Source organism: Corvus kubaryi, unplaced genomic scaffold (genome assembly GCF_017639235.1).
Source record: "Corvus kubaryi isolate FWS band 111438036 unplaced genomic scaffold, C.kubaryi_AGA036_p1.0 76, whole genome shotgun sequence".
In the NCBI taxonomy this organism is placed as follows: Eukaryota; Metazoa; Chordata; class Aves; order Passeriformes; family Corvidae; genus Corvus; species Corvus kubaryi.
Window position 1 is genome coordinate 5479362 of NW_024582063.1, and position 26646 is coordinate 5506007.

General features: G+C 44.3%; 1 protein-coding gene and 1 non-coding gene across 2 annotated transcripts; one reads left to right on the plus strand and one right to left on the minus strand.

The window, feature by feature from the left end:
- Nucleotides 1–1620: 1620 nt before the first annotated feature.
- HHIPL2 (HHIP like 2) lies at nucleotides 1621–17856 on the plus strand. The gene is given in 18 exon segments (XM_042051443.1): nucleotides 1621–1626; nucleotides 2823–2868; nucleotides 2871–2967; nucleotides 2969–3205; nucleotides 7523–7932; nucleotides 7935–8082; nucleotides 8084–8172; nucleotides 9379–9414; nucleotides 9417–9513; nucleotides 9849–10198; nucleotides 11441–11508; nucleotides 11510–11565; nucleotides 11918–12063; nucleotides 14055–14072; nucleotides 14075–14135; nucleotides 16554–16636; nucleotides 17409–17461; nucleotides 17464–17856. Coding segments are annotated over 18 exon segments (2349 nt in total). The 3' UTR covers nucleotides 17812–17856.
- Nucleotides 17857–19117: 1261 nt separating this feature from the next.
- TRNAT-UGU lies at nucleotides 19118–19190 on the minus strand. The gene has a single exon. It is a non-coding gene; the product is annotated as a tRNA-Thr (tRNA).
- Between the last annotated feature and the right edge of the window lie 7456 nt (nucleotides 19191–26646).

Below are 26646 nucleotides of genomic sequence, written 5' to 3' on the forward strand. Positions count from 1 at the left end.
CGGATAATGTTGAAGAATTTCTGTAATGTTGCTCTAGTATTTGTGTGAAATGCAAACAGTGTTAATTTCAAATACATCTTGAAAGAGCAGAGGCACAGAAATACTGAGAAATTCTCTTCCTGCTGGAAGAGACTTTTTTTGCAGTCATGTCCATGAGTTGAAATATGCAGTGTTGCTGTGTTTGGAAAGCAAACGTTGATGTGTTATCACAAACTAGAATTCCAGTTTGCATGAAAACAACAACAAATTGTTTTCCAAATACTGCTTCTGTTTTAAGGCCAGATCTGTAGAATTCTGGAGGGTGAAGTGCTTTGAAGCTCCCTCTGGGATTGAAATAGATGTCTTTAGCAGCAGAGTAGCTTATGGATAAGTACAGTTGTACTTTTAAAAACTCAGTGTTTATCTGGGATTTTGGTCTGGGTTCGCATGGGTCTTGTGAGAAGTGTCTTAAGACAATGTGTCTTAAACATTAAGTGAAATACTTGCTGTAACTATGTTTTGTTACAGGCAATTACTCATCATTCCCAATCATAGTACTCCTTTACTTCTGACTCCCTAAGAATGCTGCTGCCTCATTTTGTAATAGTCAAGGGGTTGTGTTGGAGATCTTCAACTGGGTTTTGACTATTTTAATTTAGATTATGAAGTTTCAAAATGTTCTTCCCCAGCATCCTGTAGGGTGACCCCCACCCCTGGAAAGCATCCCCTCCTTAGGTGAGAGAGATGATCCAGACTTGCTCCCAGTGATTCATCTCACTGGGTTTCATGCCTGGACATTGGGGCTAAAGCTGTCGTGGGACATCCCTGAGAGGCAACCAGACGCAGTGCCCTTCATTCGGCTTCTTGCCTGCCATTGTGCCCCTCTGCTCCCCTGGACTTGGAAAGATGAACCTTTGATGAGCTAGTGCCTCTCCTGTGATGACCCTGGCAGCATCCCAGCAGAGTATTGCTTGGACTTCCCCCTTCCATTGTCTGTGTTCCTTTGTGGGTGTGCAGAGGAGCTTTTATCATTAACCCAACACAAGCAGTATGAAAGCTGAATGCTGGAACCACTGGTGCTTGGTGAGAGCTCCCATGTAATTTCCCTTTGTCCTTTCAGCTTCCTGTGGGAGATGTGTGTGCCTTGCAGTGATGCCTTAGGTTTTAACTTCCATATTTTTCAAACCCTGTACTCCCTAGTGTGTAACTCTGAAGTTTCCTGTAGCCTGTTAACTCCTGCTCTCTCGTGCTAGGTAGACATAACAAAGCCTCTCCAGGCCTGCTCTCCAGGGACACTCAGACCGTCCTAGGCCCAAAAGTATAAACCAAAAGCCTCTAAAGTGGGGGCAAGCTTGGGGAAATGACATCATTAACTGAAGCTTTAATTGGAGAATTAACCCTGATATGCAAATGAACCAAACCTATAAAAGTGTGAAGAACTTGTGACCTATCGTCCATCTTGGGTCCATTTTGAGAGTAGCCTCTGGCTCCCCAGGGTGTACCTTTGAAGGCCTTTCAAATAAATACCTACCTATACTCCCTTATTCTTGTCTAGTCTCTGTTTTTAGGTGGCCTCTGAAGGCATCATCAGCAGCTGAGACTCTGTTGAGGAAGAAGTGTAAAACAGCATCAGAGGTTGGGATGGAGGTAAGGAAAGTGAGAGGATAAAAGAGGCGCTTGATGTCTGAAAAATCTGTTAATCCATTGTGGTGCTTCCAGCTTTCTCCTGTGACCTCTAGAAGCAGGGTTGCTGCGGGGGATGGTGTCCTCTCCTGGTGCTAGAACGACCATGGTGCAGTCAGCAAGTAGAACAGCACAGTCACAGCTTTTGTGTAACTGTCCCAAGCATTGCTCTTCCATGTCCTGCAAGAAACTTGCTGTTTGCTGACACTACAGTACTTGCACCTGAGACAAACCTGCAGATCACAAGTCCTGAGTGAAATTCCTGTGCAAATTATTCACTGCCCACAGGGTTTTCAAGCCTGTGTGTTGTACTTTGAATGTGTAACTCAGTGGATTGGAATGGTTGTCTTTGGAAGAACCAAAGTTAGGAAGTGTCGCCCTCCAGAACAGGCTGAGTCCAATGTGTACAAACCCCCGCATCCACAGCTGATAGGATAGCTTGCTCAAGCATTATTCACCAGAGGGGAAAGAGTGCAAAGGTCTCATGCATTTTAAATCAGTTTAATGTCAACTGGGATCAAACCCACAAAAATCAATTGCCTTAAGTACAGTTACCACAGAATATCATAATCAACTTCAAATTGTGCTGATGCCTTAAATATTTTTTTTCCTTCACTGTTTCAAAATTCTCATTTTAACCCTGAATTTGTACCTGGATTTGTGGGTAACAGCAATATCTGTAAAACTTTCAATCCTGAAGTTACTTGTTCCTGTGGTTCATTGCTGCCTTAACTTGGTTGTATTTTATGACCCCCGTTCAGTCTTTATGAACCCAGACCCAAGTTTGATGCATTTTAAAAGCTGAGAAAAATGGTAGTTAGGAATAGAAAATTGTTCACTTGTGCCTTGTAAAAGGGGAGAGATTATCAAGTTCTGTGTATAGGTATATCATATCTCATGTTTTTGTTATTCATATTTCTGGGTGAAGGATTTTTCAGCCAATTTAACCTAAAATGTAGGGATTAGATTTGTGAGTACTTCTAAGGGCAGGAGAAATGTCCAAAGGGGAGGGTTCAGCCATGTGACGTGTGAAATACCAAAGAGGCAGCCTGGAGGGTGTCTCTGATGCCAAGTAGTAAACTTCAGAGAGAAAGGAAGAGGGAATGTAAGCAAACCTCAGGGAACGCTGAGCTCCAGGGCTGGCAATTAATAAAACGCAGAAGCTGAATGAACCACGCAGTGAAGAAGTCTGGGATTTCTATACATCTGCCTAAAGAAACCTACGCTGAAGGAAGTGAATGCTTGGCCACAGGCTGGAAAGAGCAGAAGCAGCTCTGGAGTTTCTTTTCCTTGCCCATGTGTGTGGTTGCCTCTCCTTGTTGTGCCTCACAGGCACTCTGCTGGGACATCCTTAGTGTCTGGATTATGGGCCGCCTTTCCAGCCCCCTCTGCCCTTGGAGTTCTGCTCTGCCTATGAAAACTTTGTCTGCTATGACCAGGAGAGAGACAACAGCATTGCAGCAAAATACTGGGAAATCATGGATTACATGGATCCTCAGGGGCATAAACTGTGTGGAACATACATCAAAGATATCCTGTGTCAGGTAGGGAAGGAAAATACTATCTGTGTCCTACACTTTGGGCTGGTTTGGGGGTCAGTTGTGGTTCTGACAGCCTCTTTTAACCAGCTGTGGTGCTGTGAAGGGAGGTGTGGGAGCAGGGGAAGGGTGGGCTGGCAGGGAAATGGCACCTAATCCTCAGCAGGCATTTTGCAAGGTGCTTTGTGTAAGGTGCATCACTGGAATCTGGCAATATATTTATGAAAACATTGCCCAGTGAGGATGGTGATTTTCCCATAATGAAGGAGAGAATTACAGATCAGTATTTACCCTCCGCTTGCAGCTGCAAGGTGCTGGATTGCAAGTTCTACAAAATCAATGATAGGGGAATTACAGGCAAAAATGTTTGGATCTCTGGACTGCATGGAGGATATTTTTTGGTTGTGTTCCTGCTGAGGATGCTCCAAATGGTGTGCTTGTCAAAGTAGAACAGAATTTCACAGGCAGTGGTTTCACACAGCTGCTGCAAGGTCCCGAGGCTGCAGTCAGTGTTTTCATCAGTGCTGTCTCCCCACTGCCCACCCGGCTCGTGGAAAGTGTGCAGGGAGGAAGGACCAAAGGCACTTTTCTGCCTGAGCTCCTCTGCATCCCTGAAATCAGAGAGCAGGACCCACCTGCCTTTTTAGCAACTGCTAGTCATGCCAAGCTGCACTCACTGCATGCCAAAACACAAAGCAGCCAAAAGACACAGTTAATCCTTCTAAAAACATACAAAACTCTTGTAGTTAATATTTCCTGAGCTCTAAAATGTTATCTGTGTACCAAAATGTTTCCACTCTTTTTGGATGCTGGCAAGATTTTGGCATCTCCTTGGGGTGGGGGATACACCTTTTCAGCACTGGGGCTGAAAAAAATAGCAGAGTTCTTTGTCATTTTACAGTCGGTAAACCAGCAAAAGATGTGTTACAGATTCTAGCAGAAACACTGGTGTTGATGTTGTGAAGGTTCTTCTACATGATTCAGGGAGAAAAGAAACATTTTAAAGATTACTCTTGCTTCTTTGATTCCTCATTCTGCAGGGCACAATGTAATTTTGCACTATTTCTAAGTGTATTTTGTAGAAAAAAACCCAAACCGCCCTTATTTTCTTACAGATTTTCAAAGTTTTAAGCTATTACTCTTTTCCTGATTTTTTAGAATAAGATTGCTGTTGAATTTTTGAGGAGGAGCTTGTGACTGTGATATGTGTTGCTCTTCCTGGTCAAGTTGGTAACAACTTGAAATGAGATTGGGTTGTCTGCCAGATATTATTTCCCTGTTGAATTAGTGAAAAGAGCAAAGATTTACCAAATGGTTTTGCTTCAGTGAAGTCACATGGAAGGGATGGAATTCCCTTCTGCCACTTCCACAGTATCCTCACAGTTTGGAGCAAAACAAATTTTGAGAAAGTGGTGTAGGTACTTACTGATAAACCTGAATAGTAGCTGCTCTAATTTAGCAAAGACAGCATTATTTCACATTTTTTGGGGAGATCAGAGCAATGGCCACATGTGGTAACAAAGCAGCTCATTCAGTCAGGTGTTCCTTTAGTGCCAAAACTCACTAAAAGCCAGACAACCTTCCTGGTGTGGTAATGAGTGGGGTGCTGAGTGTTACCCAGAGGAAGCTGGGTTTGGCAACTGCAGAAGTTTCACTGGCCCTGCAGAGCCCAAGGAGGAGGCCAAGGAGTTCACCTTAGCTTGGCAGTGCAGCTCAGTGTTTCTTAATGGTCAGGGGATTAAACAGGGATGTGTTCTGGATCATGGATTTGCTGCTGTCACTCGAAACCAGATTAATTTCTCTTAAAAACTAACAGGTTAGAAGAAGCATCTAAAGCAATCTGGCTCTGCTGGTAGAGATCAGTCTGCATCTAGCAAGATCTGGGTCTATTTTAGCTCCCTACACTTGTTCTAAGCATTTAGAGATTTAGACCCTCAGCTGAGCTGTTCTAGGATTTAGCTTAAAAACTGAGTATGAAACTCTGAAGAATGCTTGTAATATTGTTAAAGAGGTGCCGTGCAAGTTGCAGGGCTAGAAAATTTCCCTGGATGCAAACCTTGCTACATGTGCTAGAGCAGCCGTTTGGCTGGTAGCTGACAGAGTGCTTCCCTACTCAGAAAACTGCTACAGGAGGGGCTTAAAAAATCAAAAAGGCCAATTAAGCCTTGTTCAAGCTGACTGAAAGGCATAGGATGCGAGCCAGTGCAGGGAAAGCAGCAGATCTTAAAACCAGTTTTAATCTGAGGCCTGATTTGATTGCTGAATGCATTCTCTTTATGAGAAACTATTGCAAAGCACCAGAGAAGTATCAATATGATCTTAGCAACTTCTGCTCTGTTGTTTTTATAAAGTGATGAGATTGATTTTCCTTCGTGCTTCAGTGAAGTGAAAGGAGACAACCAAGAGTGGCTGCAAGGCCACCTAATCCTGGGAATTTACACAGACCCTGAGGAATGGCCTCCCTCTCATGTATCTCGCTGGATCCATGTGCTGCAGGTGTTGTTTTGGCAGGGAAACACTGTGTGGGAGGCCCCACGGCTGGAAAAGCACGGCAGCTGCTCAGGGATGCTGCTCCACTTTTTGGAGGATGGAGTGTAGGAGACCTTTCTGTTGCAGTCTGTTAGCAGAACAGAGTTGAGGAAGCTCAGAGGCACTGAGAATACTCCTTGTTTCAAAGGAAGTTGGTTTCTCTTTTTCTTTCTCAGGTTGCTGGTCCAGGAGCTGGACTCTGTTCACACTTATTTGAGAGAAATTAAAAGAAGTTTTAAAGGTGTTAATGAAGTAATCACTTCAGAAGAGGACTGAGAGTACAAAAAGACAAGGACACTCACCTGAAGCTTTGACTTTTGGGGGTGACTTAGGGCCTGGTGGTGCCCTTCCTCATTCTGGGAAGACCTTAAACATGGGAACAATGGTGTGGTTCTGCCAGCTGGCACTGGGCTCAGACAGTAAGGACAGGCCTGGGGAACTTGGCTCCCCTTTGCAAGGTTGGAGACTTTTGATTTGAGAAGAGGGAGAGGTTCCTTACAGATGTGATGTGGAAGCACAGAAACCAGGTTGTTCTGTGCTGCTTTCTGGTAACCAAATGGCAGCAATGAAAAGTGAGAAACTTCCTACACCATCCAAAAGTATGGCCAAAAGTCCCTGTGTGTTGCTGTGAGCAAAGAGAACAACTTGCTTGGAAGTTTGGAATCAGGGTCTGTAGTCTTCACATTAAATATCCTGGGAAGGCTGCTACTTGCACCAAAAAAAAAATTTCAATCCTTGTATAACTGCCCAGATTTTTAAAATTAATTCTGTTTAATGAAGCGAGCTTGTTTAATGAGGCAGAAAAGTTACTAATGTAGTAGTTCTTTCCTGGGCTGTGTATGTACTTATCTTCCTCCATCTGTGCCCAATAAAGATCTGGATAGATTGTTCTGGGCTGCTGGCACGAAAAACAGTAAAATAACATTTCTGTAGAATGTAGCCTCTTCTTTAACTTCTGCAACCTTGTGCTGATTAAAACACAAGTGGGATTTGAATGGCAACATTTTATGGAAGTTCTGGCCCAGAATGTTTGCAAGATGAGGAGTTTAAATTTTAGACACAAATTCAAACATAGTGCTTGATTTTCAGAATTTACCCTACATTTTACATAGATAAACACCCTTAAAGGTATTTGAAGGAACATAATTTTAGATCTGTATCACTTGAAAATGTTGCCTGCAGTATTTTTTTCGTGATGGTCACAGGAATTGCATGAGATTGTATTTACTTATTTGAATCAGTTTTAAATCTTGCCTGCAGTCTGCTTCAGTAATACTGTGCATGTATCAGATTAATTTAGCCTGTATATTAATCAGTGTACATCTTTAGCACCTACAGTTTCTTCTGGCAGTTTCACCTGCTTTTTTTAACCTGGCTCCTATTACCTTCATCTACTCCCTCATTTTTCTTCTGGGGAAAGTAAGCCCTATCCATCTTCTCAATGTCACTTGGGATATTTACAGAGCTCTGTCAGGTTTTTTCCCTGCTTTGATCACCTCCTCCAAGACTGCTCCGTTCCACCTTACACCTTACTAAGCCTCCACACTTGTACTTCTGTTGGAAAGAATTTTGGTGCAGCTGACTGTGCTTTGATAAAGGAAACTGCTACTGACCTCTAAGTCCATTTTGGCCACATTCTGAGTGACTTTCTACTGCTCCATTTCATAGGGGGCTCTTTATGTTCTCTGTGTTGCTAATTTTTCATTTTATTAACCAGTTTGCTCCCCTGAAGGTGTCTCAGCTTCTCCTGGATGAGTGTCCACAGCCACATCTTTAGTTTCCTTTACTTTCTGGGAATGCTCTCCATATGCTGCGCATCTCTGTGATGCAGAAAACCCTTGGACCCCTCTAAGAAGCCTGCCAGGACTTTGTTTTGACTACTGCTCTGAGCTTCACCTCAGCTGCTACTCTGCCATCCGCCTGCTGACCGGTGACAAGCACATCCAGGAGTGCTGCGAGACGAACAGGAGCCGCTTCTGCCACCTCCTGCAGCTCCAGGATGAGGATTACTGCTTCCCCCAGGTGCTGCAGAACTCAGCCCTGAGCTGCAGCCTGGGCTCGGCGCTGGAGAAGCGTGGGGGCTGTGTCCAGCTGCGCCTGGCCGAGGTTGCCAATGGCCTGAGGAACCCGGTGCTGATGGCCCATGCCACTGACCAGACCCACAGTGCCTTTGTACCCAGGCAGCTGGGCCTTGTCTGGGTCTACTACCTGATGGCAGCCAGCTGGAGGAGCCATTCCTGGATATTCAGAGGATAGTGCAGGCTACCCCATGGCTGGGGGATGAGAAGGGCTTCCTGGGGATGGCTTTCCACCCCAAGCATAAGGACAACAGGAAGTTTTAGATCTATTACTCATGTAGATAAGAACTGAGTGGAAAAGATCAGGATCAGTGAATTGAAGGCTTTGGCATCTGATGCCAACAAAGCTGACCCACGTTCTGAAAGGTAAAGTTCATGTGGAATGCTACTCTATGCCATGATGAGAAATCATTTTCCTCTGTCCCCATCCAACCCCCAATATCAACACAGGCTGGGGATTGAGAGCAGCCCTGCCAAGAGGGACTTGGGGATGCTGGTGGGTGAGAGGCTGGACATGATCCAGCAGTGTGAGCTTTCAGCTGAGAAAGCCAAACCTGGGCTGTCCTGCGCTGTATCCGAAGCAGTGTGGCCAGCAGGTCAAGGGAAAGGATTCTGCCCCTCTACTCCAACTTCAGGAGATCCCACCTGCAGTGCTGCATCCATCTCTGAGGTCCCCAGCACAGGAAGGACATGGACTTGTTGGAGTGAGGAGGCCACCCAGATGATTAGGGGCATGGAGCACCTCTCCTATGAGGAAAGGCTGAGAAAATTGGGAGTGTTCAGCCTAGGAAAGAGAAGGCTTTGGGATGACCTAATTGCAGCCTTCCAGGAAGCCTTCCCTTCCTGAAGGGACCCTACAAGAATGATGGACAGAGACCATTTGCAAGGGGTCTTGTAGTCCTTTGTAGTGACAGGACAAGGGGGAATGGTTTAGATTAGAGATTATGAAGAGGGTGATGAAGCCCTGGAACAGGTTGCCCAGAGAAGCTGTGGATGCCCCATGCCTGGATGTGTTCAAGGCCAGGATGAATGGAGCTCTGAGCAACCTGGTCTAGTCGAAGGTGTCCCTGCCGATGGCAGGGGGTTGGAACTGGATGATGTTTAAGGTCCCTTTCCAGCCCAAACCAGTCTATGATCCTATGATTCTTTCCATTTGCAGAACCTGCACATTCCCAGTCACCCTGGTTCAGGTGTGTGACTGGCCTGCTATGAAACTGTCAGCGTCAGGTTGGCTCAAGGTCACACAGCAAACCAAAGTGGATTGAAAAGACTCAGGAACTAAGCTTCCAAATTGTCTTCTCTCCCTATCTTGTACTCTTGTCTTCTACAGAGCAGTAACAGCCCTAAGTCCATTACGGAATTAACATCTGCCCTAAGAGGTTTGTGCAGTTGGAAAGGACATTTCACTACAGTACTATACACTCATTTTATCTGTCATGTGTGTACCTGCCCTGTCCCCTGCTAAGAAAAAAGCTAGTTCTTTCCCTTCCCTTCCCTTCCCTTCCCTTCCCTTCCCTTCCCTTCCCTTCCCTTCCCTTCCCTTCCCTTCCCTTCCCTTCCCTTCCCTTCCTGGAATCTCCTGGAGCTTGAGGAACCAGCTGCAAATCACAGCTGCTCTTTGGTGTGGATGGCTATTTGTATGTATTCACAGGGGATGGAGGGAAAGCTGGAGACCCTTTTGGAAAATTTGGGAATGCTCAGAACAAGTAAGCAGGAGGACAGGTGAAAGCTTTGAGCTTGTTCACCGAGGTTTGGAAAGGAGACAATGTGGAAGAATAGAGTAAGAGTGCTTCCTGAAACTACTCGTGCATCTGCAAGTCTGTCCAAAGCAATATCTCAAAAATGAAAATTTGACATGTTGAAAGCCAAGTTGTTTAGAGAAGAGAGAGTTTTCTGGCTTAAGCAGGTTGCAAGACACACCAGCTACTGGTTTGTTTCTTTCAGATTACTTTTCATTTGAAAATGGGGAAGGAGAAGAAGAAAATTTTTGTGTTTTCAGCTGGCTCTCATGCTGGGGTTTCTTTTTCCGCCTTCTCTTTAGGTGTACTTTGTTGGGGAAAGTGTTGAGGACTGATGTGGATGGAAGAAGCCCTGATGGAAAGCGTTACTGCAGCCCTCCTCATAATCCATTCGTGTCTGATCCCAAAGCCCACCCAGAGGTTTATGCCTACGGGGTCAGGAATATGTGCTGCTGTGCAGTGGACAGAGGGGACCCTGTCCCAAAAGAGGGGACAGGGAGGATATTCTGTGGGGATGTTGGGCAGAACAGGTTTGAGGAAATTGACCTCATTGTTAAAGAAGGGAACTATGGCTGGAGAGCAAAGGAGAGGTTTGAATGCTATGACACAAAGCTTTGCCACAATTCCTCCTTGGATAAGGAAAAACTTTCTTGTAGGAGATTACTTTATCATATGTGTATATTTAGTGGTCTGTAGCACTGTTTTTTCCGTGAAGCTAAATAATCCAGTGGTGTGTATTCAATGGAGATTGTTTGCTTCTTAAGAGCAGAAATCCCTTCTCCCCAGCCCTGCTGTGTATGGTGTGAAATGATGCTCTGCTTATCCAGGGAATTCCCTGCCACATACTGCACTGGACAAGGTGTTTAAATTCAAAGCCTGTGTCTTTTGTGGACAGTTTTCCCAGTGAAGCCAGGAAGGCAATGGATTTGATTTAAGCAGAAAGTGATAACTGTGTTTTCTTCAGAAGCTCTTAGCCGTGACTGTGGCTAAGGGCAGTGGACCAGGCTGATGCTGAGCCCCTGAAACAAACCCTGTGGCAGAGGCTGCTTGGTGCTGCAGCAGAATGCCCAGAAGCTGTGCTATGGGTCTGACTGTGGGTGTGGTGGGCAAAACTCACTTGCTGCCTTTAAAAACCAGAAATTGGTGGCCTTTGTAAAGCTCTTGGCAAAGCACGGTAGAAGAGCTGAGTATTATTATAAAGTTCCTTAAGCTGCTGGGTGAAGACACCTGGTCTCAAGGTCATGCAGACGTTCCTGGAACGTTTGGATGAGCAGACAAGTGCAGAGTTTGTGTTATTGACATTAATGCAGGGAAAAAAGTGAGGACAAGAATAAAATCCTGTGGAATCTGGTAAGTCAACACAAGAAAGGGCTGAATTCAATTTTAACATTGCCAGAGGCAGAGTGTTTATTTTACAAGTCTCATAACACAAAATTGAGAGCACACTCATTCATGTTCTGTGCTGTGTCAGTGAACCCACTAAGATGTTGAGCTCACTGGCAATTTTCATCTTATTCCCTTCTCTAAAAACACTGGAATTGGTAAAGATGATGCCTGCTAAAATGACTGGTACAGTCACAAGTAAGATAACACTTGCCGCAGGCTGATGCCTTCCTGCATCGCTTCTTGATGCAGAGAATCTTGGTTTTGTGTGTTATGGAAGCTCATCACGACTAAACCTTGATAAACAACTACACAGAGATGTCCTTAAGCCCCTGGGTCTGTTCTATCCTAGAGTAAACTGCTGAATTACTATGGAAATTTCACTAAGCACTTTGTTAAACCGTATTGGTACTTCTAGTAATTTTTGTACCTGTCAGTGTCATTGAGCAGCTGCTTTTTTATGCTCTCTGAAAGTAAATTTTCTCACTTTTTATTTCTGTGTGTTTAACAGATGACATTCTGCCAATATTTGCATATGGCTGCAGTGTGGGCAAGTCAGTTACTGGAGGCTTTGTCTACAAGGGGATGTGAATCACTCAACTTGAATGGCCTTTATATTTTTGGTGATTTCATGAACGGGTGAGATTGATTGTTTCCTCTGCAGCACCCATTCTGTACCCACATTTGCCTTGTCTGGGCAAATAGGTGCATTGGAGCATCCCAAAACCTTTTGGGCTGGAGTAAATACGAATCTTGGAAATGACTAAGTTCTGTGTTTGACTATTACAACAACATTTTTGTTGGATTCTAAATTTCCTCCATTTCAGAATCCTTAGGATAAGTTAGCTTTTGTTCAGGTCTGTTTCTCCAAAAGCCAGCCAAGAGTCACAGTCTTCACTGACTACTTTTTTTGTTTCAGTAATGCCTGATTTTGATAGGAACTAACTTTGATGATGGAGATATAAAACACAGGGGTTTATTTTTCATCTGGTCGATTTATGGCTTTACAGGAAGATGAGAAGACAAATAAGTGGAAGAAGCAGGATATCTGCATTGGCAGCACAACAGCTTACGCTTTCCCTGGAATCAGCTCCTACAGCAAATTCATCATCTCATTTACTGAGGATGAAGCAGGTAGGTATCGTGCTGGCTGCACCTTCATTGGAAACTGTACTGTCAGTTCTCTCCTGTAGGGAAAATGTGGAAAATTCTGTGGCTCCTGAGGCATGCCTGGAGAGCAGGCAGTGCAGAGAGGTTTGTGACTGGCTCAACATGGCAGGTAGGGTTGGTCTGTGGCTCAGGAAGGCCTCCTGCCCTGCAAGGCTGTTGCGGACCAGCTTGATGGAGAGCTCAGGAGACAAAACTTCATGTGAAACATTCCTTTTGTTGTTGTTTTTTTGTGCTATTTCATTAATCAAAGGACCACATCAATGCAGTTCACTTTTTCATTGCACGACCTCATCCTCACTTGAGCTCTTAGAGCTTCTCTGAATTTCTCCTGCTTCCTTTGCACAAATTCCTCAGTCTTATTCACAACAACAGCACCTCACTCTGTGGATTATAGACCAGGGCTTTATTTGGGGATCAGGAAAGACACTCATTTCAAAATTCAATGTAAAGGCCTCAGCACATGGAACACTACTTAGGTCTCAAGGACCATATCTCTCACCAAGGTGGAAGTACCAATGTGCACTTTGTTCACTTTTCTACAGCCTCCTGACAGAGCTATGTAATACAAAAAGCAGCTGCAAGTTTTTGGAGAACACAGGTGTGCTTTAGTGCTTCACCATTCGACAGAAAAGATATTTGTTTGCCATGAAAAGATCCTAGGTCATCTGCCTAACATTTTCTGTCAGAGCTGCATGGAGATGCAAGCTTTGTTGTGAAATGTGTACAGTTCTTAACTATTCTAACAACATGGGGAATGAGTGGATGTTAAATATCTCTTACCCTGGTGGTCTTTTTAGAAACCATCATGGTGTTAAAGACAACAACGGCTTTGCTTCTTGCAAGATACTCTAATTTCTCTTTTCTCTGGATATTGTTCTAGTGGGTGCTGAAGGAAAGGCACAAGGAGCAGTTGTCTTCCACAGCTACCAGACAGAAATAAGAAGCTTCTGTCTCCCACAGATTAGACAATGTAGCTCTTGCTGAATTTTTGTCCTTTTTGGTATGACTATGAGATGGAAAATATACTTCTTGTGTGGTCTTCCCCTCTATTTGTAGCTTCTGGCTGCTTCTTTGGTACAAACAAGTTTTAAAAAATATGTATTTATACAGAGGAAAGTAACCTTTGGAGAGGCACAGAGGTGAGGTAATGAATGTGCTGCTCAGGCTCTCTGCCTGAATGAGAGCTGCTGGTTCTGTGTGGAACCCTGCTGCAGCCAGGAGGTCATCTGGTGTCTCTGGGAGGCCACCTGCACAGGCTAGGGTGAGAACAAAGCCATTTCTTGGACATAAGGTGTCGCGATAGAGGGGAAGACCCAGACGCTCAATATGAGTGATCAACAGGAATCTGATTTATTGATTGTACCAAAGCTCCTTATATACTAACAATAATAGGCTTCATGCATATTCGTAACAGCGCATTCTAAGTGGTTCACGTCGTCTAAGCTGATACTAACCCCTCCTTTAGTCCCCCTTCTGTGGTCAGCAGTTCTCCTTTTTCTCTGGCCTTCTAACCACAGATGTCCATTGTTATACTGCCAAAACCTAACCTTGCTGGCTCTGCAAATAAACCCGTAGCTCAGCAGTAAGACTCAATGGTGGTTCAGTTATTGAACAAGATACATGTAATATTCTGTAACCTCAGTTGTTACACAGGATGTGTGGTGCATTGTCTTATGAGACCTTGCTCAGCTAGCTGCAAGGGCCTATGTGCCCGTTCTCACATAGCCAGCCTCTCAGATCAGTAAGCTGCAAAGAATCTGTATATCCCGAATCTATATGTCCCTTTTCACGTAACCAATCCTTCACAATAAGGCACAGCTGAGGGAGTAACTGAAGGGGTTTTCTTTTCTGACCACATGAATTCCTGAAAAGCCAGGAAACAGGGAAATGGAGAACTGGGATCCAGCTTAGGCACTTGAATCTAAGACCAGTTTTCTTTTTTCACTTCCACTTAGGTGAGCTGTATTTTATGTCTATTCTTATCCCAGTGCCTATGCACCACATGGATCACTCTATAAGCTCATTGATCCTGCAAGGTTTGTAATTAAAGACAGATTTCCATGCCAAATTCTTCTATAATTATCATACACTCTCCAGCAATTACAGTAAAAGAATGCCAAGTATTACTGATACACAATATCACTGACATCTGCATCCAGTCCTTGGGTTTTGTTCACCCACTGTACATCAGGCGCAACTTTAATCAGTTTGAGTGAATTTATTCCTCACTCATTGTATCTGTGCACACAGAAACAGGAAATAGAGTTCAAATTCCTTGAAGATTTGGGAGAGTTAAGGATTAAAAGTTTCCTTGGTTGAATATCTGAATTATACCAAAGCAATGTTTTCAAAATGACAGTCCATATCCTTCAGGGTCATTGCATCAAATATCTATGATGCACTTTATTATAAATAAAAAAATTAATGGCACTCCACAGTTTAGTTTTCTTCACAAAGATGAGAGAAACATGGTAGTTCATGCAGTGCTCAAATAATAACTGGAGCCTAAACATGAGTTTTTCCAAGCAAAATGTTTTTCCCCATTAAGCAGTTATCCCTGCTGAAGTCTGTTTTTACGACAATAAGCACACTTATGTAATTTTTTTGCCTCCCAAGCTTTCCGATTTTGCTAAAAAACATTACATGAGTTTCAAATCACTCTGTAAAGTAGACACAGTACAAATGTGTCTGTGCTGTTGCAGAGACTAGCAAAATGAAGGAAACAAGTTATGTTTTCTTGAGAAGTTAAATCCAAAGCTAGATAGTTAACTCAAGCTGTGTACCAAGGTGATGGGAATAGAACTGGAATCTTTTACTGCTTGAGGAGATTTCTGCCTTTAACATCTTATCATTTGCCAGGAAGTGCATTAACTGTGGCTGACCAAAATGTAATATTTTCAACTAAATATTTATTTATTTATTTATTTTTTATTTATATATTTGTGAGCTTGCATAAATATCAAGAGCTTGAGCAGAGTCTGTCTATCAAAAAAAAAAAAAAAAAACCCAAACAAAAAACCACTCTGTTGTCTCTGTGCCACTCCCCTTCATGTGCCATGAAGACCCTGTGCTTTTGAAGCTTTGTGTCCATCACTTCTAGAGCAGGACCAGACACTTATTCCCTTGGCTCTTAGGAACATATTCCCGCATTTCCCGGTTCCCCTTGTTTGCCTTAGCCCGGATGGGGCTGTGTCAGCTCTGCCCTGGTGTGTTTGCACTTTGCAGGCGTGCCCAGGGTGTGCAGAGCTCCTCTGGAGCCTGAGCAGGCTCTAGAGAATAGTCCTGCCACCACCAGCTCCTGAGGTGATTCTGGTCTCCTCACGAGTCTTTCTCCTTTGCATTTTACTGCTGTTTAAAGATTTTTCCTTTTCTGTCTCTCTGGCATAGCTGGCTTCTCTGCTGGGTGCAGTCCCAGGCAGTGAATCCAGCATTCCCTGCCTCCTGCCCGCACGGCGGGAAGTGCGCTGGCACGGACAGCAAGCCACACAAAGTCCTGCTTCCAAAGCATTGCCAGGGCCACTGTCATGTGTCTGATGGCGACTCAACTTCCCGAAGAACCTGCCAGGAAAGCTGATGGCAGCAGTGCCGCTTGTCCCGACTTCAGCTTGCCTCTCTAGTAGTACTCTTGGAGACAGCAGGGTGGCACCAAATTCCTTCTGTCCGGAGCAGAGAAAACGAGCTAGAAAGCAATTTAAAAATTAGAGAGGAGAGAGATTGGGGGGGAACCCCCACAACAACCCGCCAAAAAAATCCCCACAAGCAATGCCAACAACCCTGCTTTAGTAAATTTTTTTTTTTTAAATTGAAATGGTACGGGGGAAGCACTTGGCTCTTGCTGCTGTCTGAAGGAGAATGCCAGTCACAAGAAAACGTGATTGCTTAGGTCATGCTTTGCTTTGCTCGGTGCTGTCAAGCATGCCAAATTGGAAGAACCTGTTCTGATTTGTCCTACAGCAGTTCCCTTGGTGGGTAACAGCAAACACAGGTGTGTTGTGCTTCTTTGTACCTCTCTTCCTGTTTCTTAACATGCAACATCTTTACCTCAGGGAAAATGTGTTTGGGTGTTTTTGTTTCGGTGCTTTTGTACTGTGGGAAGTTGTCAGGGAACAGCAGAAGAGGAACACAGACACATTTCTTTGCAGTTGTTGCTCCCCCCCCTCTTTGCCTGTTCCTTTCCTTTCTCACTCCTCTTGCTGCAGCACTCTGTTGTATCCAAAGGAAATCCCAATGAAGGTCACATTCACCAGCTGCTGTTGGGACAGGGATTTTATGTCTTGCCAGGCCTGTGTCAGGCTTTTGAATTCCACCTGTGCTGCACTTCCAGGTGCCTAAAGTACTTTCATGCCTTTTCCACCAGTGGCAAATGACAACAGGGGGTTGGTGTGTGCCTATGGAATAAATAAACTTCTCTAACAATCTGTCAGATGTTTGCATCTGGCTTTCTGTTTTCCAAGGAGAGCTCCACCAGGGAAGTGCAAATACAAGCCTGTTCCAGTGAAAACAAAGAGCAAGTGGATATCATTTGTTCCATGTGCAAGTAAGTTGTCAGGCTTTGATTGAATGAGAAGCAAAACATAAACTTACAGGCATGTGATTGAAATCTTTAGCAGTCTTAAAAACTAAAGCAGTGAGCAGGAGCAATCCTGAAGTCTGGTTATCACATTTAATGTGTGCTTCTGCCATCTACTCAGTGCACTGACTTTTCTTTATCCCAACCTCTGAGTTTTTCCGTAAGTTTTGCTAAGTAATAGTGTAAATGGGCACCACAAGAGAACTGATGACTTTGATTCAGGCATTGGATGAGGTCTGGGAAATTCTGAGCTTCTGTCCCTGGCTCTGAGACAAGTTCCTTGAATCAAATAATCCCTTCTCTGTACATCTGGGTCGAGTCAATTTTCTTTTTTCCTAAGTGCATCCTGTCTTAAAGTCCCATGCAGCCAGGGCAGGAGTTACGTCTTGAGTAGAGACAGTTGATATTATCTTGCCTGGGATTTCCAGATATTAGTGTATTATGAACAATTCATATTGTTATGTCTGCCAAAGAAGTGTGCAAGGTTTCATCATATTCTGTCTGGAAGTAATTTTCCTTAAACGTACATTCTTAATTTCTAAAATTAATCATTTTATTTCCAAGAAAACCAAGGGTCTTTTGATGGAAGAAGAGAGGTTTATAGTGTGCATTTTTTCTTTCATAATTTCAGCTATTTTTCTTGACTGTAGCTCTAACAAGGGTTTCTATCAGTCATATCTCTGAATTAGCCTTTTGCCCCAAAGCAGGAATGCTGAACCATGTTAATTACTTTCCTCAGAGACTGTCCTTGAGCTGCTAAATGAACCTTCAACAACCAAGCCTCCAAAAAAAAATCTTCTACTCTCACTGCAGCCACCCCAAGAGTATCTTCTAAGAAAATTAAAAGGACCCCATCCACCAAAATAAAAGCAGCAGCAGTGAAAGTAGCTCCATCTGGTAAAGGGAGACAGACAGTCAAAGTTGAGGCCAAACCTCACAAGGGAAAGAAAGTTGCACACAACTCCAGAACTGCACCAGCACCACCTTTGTCAAGAAAGAAGAGCTCCCACTTAGCCAGAACTAAGGAGGTTCTTCCAAAGAAAGCAGCACCAGTTAAGGGAAAACTGGAGAACAGGAGGAAGAAGGAGCTTTTGAAGCTCAGTGATGTCCCAGAAAAAAAAAAATCATGTATAAGACAGTGAAACTATTGAGTAGTGATGAAATAAAAGAGAATTTGGCTGATTTGTTATGGAGTGCTCCCAGGTGTGCCCTCATTAATGGCAGTGTTAGCAGTCTCTACATAGGTTCTGTTAAACATATTAAACCTTAACAGCACCAGCTTCCAAATCCTGCTGTGCTGTCCTTTTCTGACATCAGTGGTTAGGAGAGCCTGTGCTGGATATTCACTGGTAGGATTTGGCTGTGTATGACTGTCTAATAAATCCAAGTGCTTCTAAATTCTAGGACTTTAACCTTCTATTGAAGAATATGGAATAGACATGTCAATTACCTCACTTTTCTTTTCTTTTTCCTTTTTTTTTTTTTTGTCCTTCAGCTGAAATGCGGTGAAAAGTGTATTTCAAGAGTAGCTGCCTTTCAGACAATGAAATTACTTTTTTTTTTTTTTTAAAGGAGGGCCACTAAGATGCTCAGAGGGCTGAAGCACATCTCCTATGAGAGAATTGGGGTTGTTCAGCCTGGAAAAGAGAAGGCTCCATACAGCAGCCTTCTAGTCCCGGAACAAGACACACAAGAAAACTGGAGATGGACTTTTTACAAGGGCAGGTAGTCACAGGACAAGGGGGAATGGCTTCAAACTGAGAGAGGGGAGGTTTAGATTAAATATTAGGAAGAAATTATTCACTGTCAGGGTGGTAAGGCATTGGCACAGGTTGCCCAGAGAAGTTGTGGATGCCCCATCCTTGGAAGTGTTCAAGGCCAGGTTGGATGGGCTCTGAGCAACCTGGTCTAGTGGAAGGTGTCCCTGCCACAGCACAGGGTTGGAATGTGATAATCCTTAAAGTCTCTTCCAGCCCAAGTTATTCTATGATTATTTTTTCAAGGTACAGATCACCTGCAGCCTCCATAGGGTCCAGTACGGGCTGGAAATGTCCAGCAAATCTGAAACACCAACACAATTCAAAGCACCAGAAGCAAAGCAAACCCCCCTAAAACCCCGCGTTAGAGCTGAGCCCTGGGCTGGAACCATCCTGTGGCTCCAGATCCCACGCGGTGGAAGCGGCACCGCACTAAGGCGCGACGTTCAGATCCAGGAAAATGATTTATTTGGGAAGCGGAGCCGGGGCCGCACTCGCGCTCCTGCTCCCGGAGGCGGCCGAGCCCATGACGTCGCTTCGCAGTTTCAGCGCTGCGTTTGTCTCCCACCGCCGCCCTCTGGAGGCGCCGTGCCGGGATGCAAAACGCAGCGACCCCCGCCGCCCGCTCTCCCGGGAGCCCCCGGCTTGGTCGGGGGAGAAACAGCAATGAAAAAAGCAGGAAAAGTTCGGGAGGCCCCAGCGAGGATCGAACTCGCGACCCCTGGTTTACAAGACCAGTGCTCTAACCACTGAGCTATGGAGCCACCTATCACTTCGGCCCCTGCCGACGGCTCCTGTCCCGGTGCGGGGCCGCCTCCCCGGCGCGTTCCGGCGGTGCCGCGGGGTCCCTGCCCTCCGCCTGGGCCTCAGCGCCCGGAGGGGGCCCGGAGCAGCCCCCTTGGAGCCGTGCTGCACCTGCGGCACCCCCGGGGCTCAGCTGGGCCTCTGGAAGCCCTCCACGGGAAAAGCTGCCCGTGGCGGGGGCGGGAATCCAGCTCCCGGCCCACCCCTGCGGCGTTGCCCGAGGGAGTCGAGGGGTCCTTGCCGTCTTCACCTGCCGCGGACTGAGGTGGAAGTGCCTTGGGGAGCGGAGCTCCGGTGGCACAGGGGAGGATCGCTCCCAGGAGTGATTCCCGGTTCTCGCGGGCATCCCCCCAGCTGTGAGGGAGGGAGCAGTCGCTGCCTGAGTCAAGGTTTTGGGAGGTAAGGCTGCACAGCACCTGGTTTTGTGCACAGTGGGAAGAGAGTCACTTTAAGTAGATGATGGTCAGCTCAGTGTTGTAATTCTCCTCAGCTTTTGTGAAATCACGGTTGCACAAAAGCTGGTTTAACTCTCGCAGATAAACCACACGTCTCGTTTGCCTGGGGTATGAACCCGACAGCAAGGTGGGCAGTGTGGAGCCTTCATCTCTTGGTTTTTACTGAGCCAGGAAGTTTGAAGCCATTTGAGGATTTTCTCCTTTCCTTTGCATGAAAGAACCAGTCTGTCACATGCTCCATGAAGACTTAGGTGAAGGTGAGAAGGTGAGCTGTGCAGAGGAAGTGGAGAGACACCGCCGTGGAGTAATAAATCTGAGCGGTTCTGCTGAACACCAGTCATGTTCTAGAAAAGCACACATGATTTGCTGGGTGCAAACCTCAATCTGTGTGTGACCAAAAGTAAAGCTCCTTGAAATGAGAATAGACAGAAAAAGCTGCATTAAGGAGCTAAAGACGTTTCATCCATCCCACACTCCACAAATCATGAACTAGGTCAACTTCCTCTTTTTTTATTATTTTTCTTTAGTTTTATTTCACCTTCTCTTTAAATGGATATGATCTCTGGACAAACTAGATCAGTTCTGGTGAATTGTCTTGTTTATGTAAGACACTAAAATTACTTTGAAATATCTGCTTTTGACCTCTAATGTGGCAGCTGATAAATTAATGAAGTTTCACATTTCTTTGGATGCTTTTTTTCTATTTCCTTTGAAGATAGTGACTCTTTAGAGCGACTACAGCTCTTCCAAAGAGGTCTAAAACGTCTGTGGTGAATGTTCCGCTAATGCCTCAGGGAACTGAAGTATAAGCATAGCTTGTTTTATGACCTTCAAGTAGGCAGGAGCAGAACTGTCTTCCACCTTTCGTGCTGTAAGACAAGCCTACCTTCATCAGTCTAACACAGCTGAGCAGCAGAACTGAGAGCAGAAGAGTGTTGAAATAAGTTTTCTGTGATAACATGGCTACCTGCCACTATTGGGCTTTTAAACTTAGGTGCAAATCTGTAACTGTTGTGATTGCCCTGCTTCCAGATGCCTTTTGCTGCCCGCTGAGAGCTCCCTGCAAGGTGGGCTGCACTTCAAGGTCTGTGTCGCGGAGTGTTTCTTGGTCAGACAGCCTGGGTGGGATTCAGGAAGTGTGATGGTGGTACCACGCTATTAGTAAGCCCCTTGACTTGTCTTTGTAATGAAAATGAGGAAATGAGACACTTCTGGGATGTAATTCCTCTTACCTGAAGGTAAACCTCTACAAAAAGTTATCCTAGTCATGGTCTAGAGGTGCCTGTTCCTCAGCTGGCTGTGAAGGGAGTCGACGCAGCCTTCACAGCAACTTCCCCAGCCTCTCTTATAGATGGTAATTGGGAGAGGAGATACCAGAGCAGGTTATTTCTTCTGATTTATCTCGTTCTAGCTCATGTTTTGTATCCAATGTTTCAAAGACAAGTGAATCTTAATATTCCAGTGGAATATGAAGAGCAATGATTTTTCAAAGAATTGACAGGGTCAAAACTGCAGAACAACATCTAAAGAAGATTCTATGGTTCTTTCTGCAGCTAGACCCACACACATGTGAAAATTAAGCATTTAGGCAATAAAATGCCTGTCTACTCTGCTGTTCAATGGCTGTTGAAAGCCACTAGGTGGAACCTAAGGACTGCATCAAAAGATTAAGTAAATACTTTTAACAGACTTCAAATGCTGAAAATAGTGAATTTTTTACCATGCAGGTTTTAAAGAAAGATCTGTAGGACAACTGACCTTTAAAGGTGTGCCAGACATCTAAAGATGCACGTTTATGAATGCTCTCTAAAGTTTCTTCTCTAGGCCAAGACTGAGCATCAAGCTAGAAAATAGGGTGGCTCGGGTAGGAATAGGTGTAGTCTTGCTCAGTCTGGACCAAGGCTGTTATTAAACCTGATTTATTTATTCCTGATTAGCTCCCTGACTGTCCCTAACAGCCCCACTGTACAAGTCAGTGGTCAACCCTGTGTAAAGCTGGTGTCAGCCCACAGATGTCACCTGTGCTGCTGTGAGTTTTTGTCCATCTCGTTAAGCGTAGTCAGCTAATCCCAAGCACATTCCATGATCTTGCTGCCATATCTTATATTCAGGAGAAACCAAAGGAATGACTCTTCAGACAGCTGGTCCATGGAAATTTGTGGAAATCCCTGGAAATTCTCTTGCACTACTGTATTCTCTTTTCCAAACTCCTTTGCCTGGCTTGCCACACAGTTCCCGGCTGGATTCAGTTTCACTGGTGTTTCACAGGGTTTGGTTCTTTGTTGCACAAAGCTTTTGGGCTGCAATAGTATGAAATAAATAGCAGCCCATGTTTCCTCTTGTGAGAAAAGAGACAACTCTTAGTTTAAAAAATTAAAATTTATTGGAAACGGAAAAATTGAAAAATTACAGAAATTAGAAAAATATAAAAATTTGGGATCCTATGGCTCGATAGATGGTATGCCCCAGGAGCGCAGGGATTTGAGATCTTCTGGCTGAGACAGCACTGGACCTCAGGTAGAGAAAAAGGACTTGCAGTGCTGGGCTGGCTTTTGGCTGGTCCAAAAGTAAAAGCTTACTAAAGGCTCCTTAATAGGAATAAGGCTTTTAATGCCCAGCACTGATATCCACCACAACTAGCCTGCAGGAGACGGTCTGATTTTTTTTTTGAAGCCTGTCTCGTTGTTTTATAGTGCCTTTGCTCCGCCCCAGTCCGCCCACAGCCCGCCCCTTCGGTTTAAAGTGATTGGTGCTTTCCCTTTGATAGATCATCTCCGTCCACCAATGGCTCATCGTTGTCAGAGGGGTGGTATCAGTTGAGATAAGGGTGCTAAAATGCCTTCATTAAAATTCAGGTTGCCATGGAGCTTGCCTACAGGGTCATGGCTATGGGGCTAAAAATAGCTGCTGGCTGTTAGAACTGGGGTTTTTGGAGTTAGCCTTGGAACCAAAGTGCAAGTAAAAACACCTAAAAAAGTATTAAAATACATCCAACACATCTTAGAACACTTGTAAAAGTATACAGTAAACACAGGAAAGATAACTCTTATGGTGTACAGGTGGTTTGAAGTTTGAAAAGGGAGCATAAGTTGGGGATTTTTAACTGGGGAATTTTTAACTGGGAAGGGTGCAACTCTCTTAATAAACTACTTTGAACAATTGAAAACATTGATAATGGAACTTGATTTTTGTACCTGGGCTGATGGGTTAATTTTAACATTTAAAATATTTAACTCAGAATTAATTAATTAAAGCACTTAATATGTAAAGACCAAGCACAATAAGGGATTTCATGTATGACACCTCTGCAGACACTGTGTGTCTCCTAACAGGTTGTCAGGCTTGCCCACATTTGTCCTCCACACATCTGGCTCTCTGTGTCCTGAGGGAAGCTTGGTGCACCTGGAATTATCTCAGTGGAGGTGCAGATCAGCGAGACTGGCACTTGTTAACCTCTGAGAGAAAGGAATTGCAGCACAGCTTCAGTCTTCTTGTGAAATGGGACGTTCTGTGGGTTTTAATTTTTTGACAGGTTCAGCACGGTTTCTTTTCTTTCTTCAAGAAACTGTAGGAACCTGAAGGTGTCTGAGTTTAATGTAATTCATTTTAGTTGGCAAGGGCTGATGGATTACTTTGTTTTGTGCAAATGCAAGGGTTTTTTTGAGTAAAATATTATCAAAATCAGGGGAACATTTCTTGGTGATTTTGGGTGGCTTTTGGAGGCAGTCCTTGGGGTATTTTAGGCATGTCATGATCTCGACATTGGGTTGAGGCCTGCCTTATCTTCTGAATGTGAAGCTTTAAGTCCTGCTTGATTGAGATGCGTCTCAGGAAATGTCCAGTGGTTTTGCAGTTTCAACCCAATCAATCCTTGTGAAAATCATTGTTTTTCACGTTAGCTAAGAATGATCCACTTTTCTTTGAAACACTGGATACAAAACATGAGCTAGAATGAGATAAAAAAAATCAGAAGAAATAACTTGCTGTGATATTTCCACTAACAATTACCATGTATAGCAGAGGCTGGGTAAGTAGCGGTGAAGGCTCTTTCCACGTTTTAGCTTGTGCACTGCTTGCACTCCTACTCCAAAGCAGCATGAGAGATCCTGGTGTGCACCCTTCCTCTTCCCTGAAACTCTGCTTTCCATGGGAAGGAAGTTCAAACATGCAACAGATACAGAGCCATTTCAAAATTAGTTTGGTAGTCTTGATACTCTTCTTTTAGACAAACATCCATTATCACATGCAAAAAAAAATCTTGCCTTTTTAAAAGCATTTTTGTGCAGCTTTGAAGAGTGGAAGGGATTGATGTTTCTGTGGAAATTCAGTTCTTTTTGTTCCACAGAAAGGGGACAGAGCACACAAGAGAAATGTAAAGACCAGAATCCACACATCTCTATTTGCTCTGTTCATGTAATGGGTGTCCATTCGTGGGGTTCATGTTGTGGTGTCCACTGCTCATATTTGAGCATCAGTAGTTTTCTGTGGAGAAGCATCACTATTCCCAAGTCTTATTCCAGAGTAACAGTTCTGTCTCTGCCTCATTGTGCTCCCCTGTTGTGTTTTTTCTTAATGCCAGGAGTCCAAGCAGAAGAGATGTTGTCTTCAAATGCTTTATCATTTGATCTGCCTGAAAAAAGGATTAATTGAATTTTCTTTGCTTCAGGGTTATTTCTCTGATCCAGACCAGATTTGGAGCTATTTATTACAACAACTTCACACACCATATCCAGTGGGACTTAGCTGCCACACTGCACCCAGTGGTGGAGGTGACAAAGCCATCTATTACAGGCAAAAGGGTCTGGAAAGTTTGATAGGAAGCAGATTTTCATCAAATAAAATAAAAAAAATCAGCAAAGTAGTGAAAAAGCAAAGTATATTTTATTGTAGTTTTAGAAAAAGAAAACTCCTGTGTTTAAAATAGAAAGATGCATAGTTTTTGGATCTAAAGGGGAAGAAAAAAGTCAGCAGGAAATAGCTGACCCAGAGCTGTGCATGTGCTGGTCAGTCTGTCACTAAACATGTGTGTTTATGTCTGAGTGTTACATGTATATGCCCATGTAAACATGTTTGTGCTGTTGGGCAGAGTATAGAACAGTGTTCTCCCTCTCTGGAGATGACAACCTGAAGGTCTCTGCTCAACTGTTGGTTTCCAAAAAGTGCAGGAATGGAAGGACCATCTCTGAGGTTGTAAATCCTCTCAGATTTGTCTAAAGACGCTTAGCAAATTTGAAGGTTACTTGGGAGAGGGGTTGGCAACAAGTGTGGTTAAATGAACCCCCTTTCCAAAGAAAACCAGGCTAAAAATGTACTGATCACATTTCCCAAGGAAGATTTTAAAATTTTTTGGAAAATAGATGATTCAGGAATGTGTGAGGTAGCGGAACCAGGAGATCCAGTATCCCCATCCTTAGTCCAGTATGGATTCTGCTACTTAACTCTGTGCCCTCCCTCACAGCCTCCCAAAGGGATGGTAACATGTTTGTTGGTAGCATAAATGCAAAGTCTTATTATCATCAGTGTAAAAACAGACTCAGGATATTTCAAGTGGGCTGCAGTAGAATAAAAATGTAGCAACAGGATGGCTCAAAAGAATCATCAGGAGCCTTGTTTTAAATAAAACTTTTTGGGATGGTTTCTCCCAGGGAGCTGTAAATCTGTAGGTACTGAGTTCCTTCTGCAGCTCAGTGGGCGGAAGGGAAATGGAAATGTGTCCCAGCATGGTCAGCACTGCTGTGGATGGGAAGCTGTTGTCTCAGCCATGGCCTGTTTGCCAGGGTTTGGATGTTTGGCTCTGCTGGCGATGCAGCCACCCAAGCGAGACACAAGTGTATGGGTCTGCTCTGGGTTTCAATTACTGGGAAAGGCAAAAGAAAAGACCTGTCACAACTATTAGTCACAACTTCCTCAAGTGCTTACATTCTCTTTCCTGTGAAGCACATCCGAGTCCCAGAGGTAGATAGCCCCTGTGCTAATCAAGGAACAAACTGGGTTTTATTCTGAAGCTCTCTTAAGGTAGATGGAGGAAAGATGAGTGTATGATAAATATTACATAAACTCTGAGAAGCCAACTGTTGCTTAAGTGCTGGACATGATAACTGGAGCTGGGTCATTTGTGACTCCTGGAAAAAGCAAATGAGCTGAAAACGTGGTTTTGTTCCCAGCTCTGTTCCTGACTTTGCCATATATTTGCTGCTAGAGACAACAGTTTGTGGATTAGCATCGCACAAGTGTCTGTGTGTTAGTCTCCTGTGCAGTTAGTTCAGAATATCCTGCCCCATTTCCTCAAGTGCCTGGGAAGAGAGCTGCCCTCACCACCCTGGGATGGGCAGCTGGAGAAATGACTGAGACCAGGTGTTTAATCCCCCAGGTAGGGTTGGTGGCCCCTGGACACCAAATGGGAATGGGAATTTACAGCTCCCCTTCTCTGTTTTTAGGGTTAAGCTGGATGGACTTGCAGGCCCTGTCTCCATACAGGCCTGTCAGTGATTCTGCAGATGAGATTTGTTGCTCAGCAGCTCTGCTCTGCTTTCCCAGGAGAACACATTCATCTTCCTGCTTACTGGGCTGGACCAACATGTGCTACAGAACAAACTGAATAGAAAAATGTGATTCTGCTCCCAAGCCTTATCCTAGTAATTGGTAGAAGCCCCTCCTCCCAAAGTTGCTGCTGTGAAGCTTTTCTGAACCACATTTTGGAAAGGTTTTGGAGGCCAGCTTTTGTGTGATGTGCTCCTCTTTGACACTATTTCCAGTAGCCTCCCCTTGAGCATGGAAAATCTCACTGCCTTGAGCTTTAGGCAGTGTTACTGTTTCAGAGTAAGCTTTGACTGACAAAGTATTGTCAGATTTTCGAAGTGGTAACTGAATGTTTCCAAGTCCCTTCTTTGCTTCTGAAGGACCAAACTGTCTGCAGACTCTTGAACATTCTTTCTTCTGAGTAACCTTGGACCCACAGTTC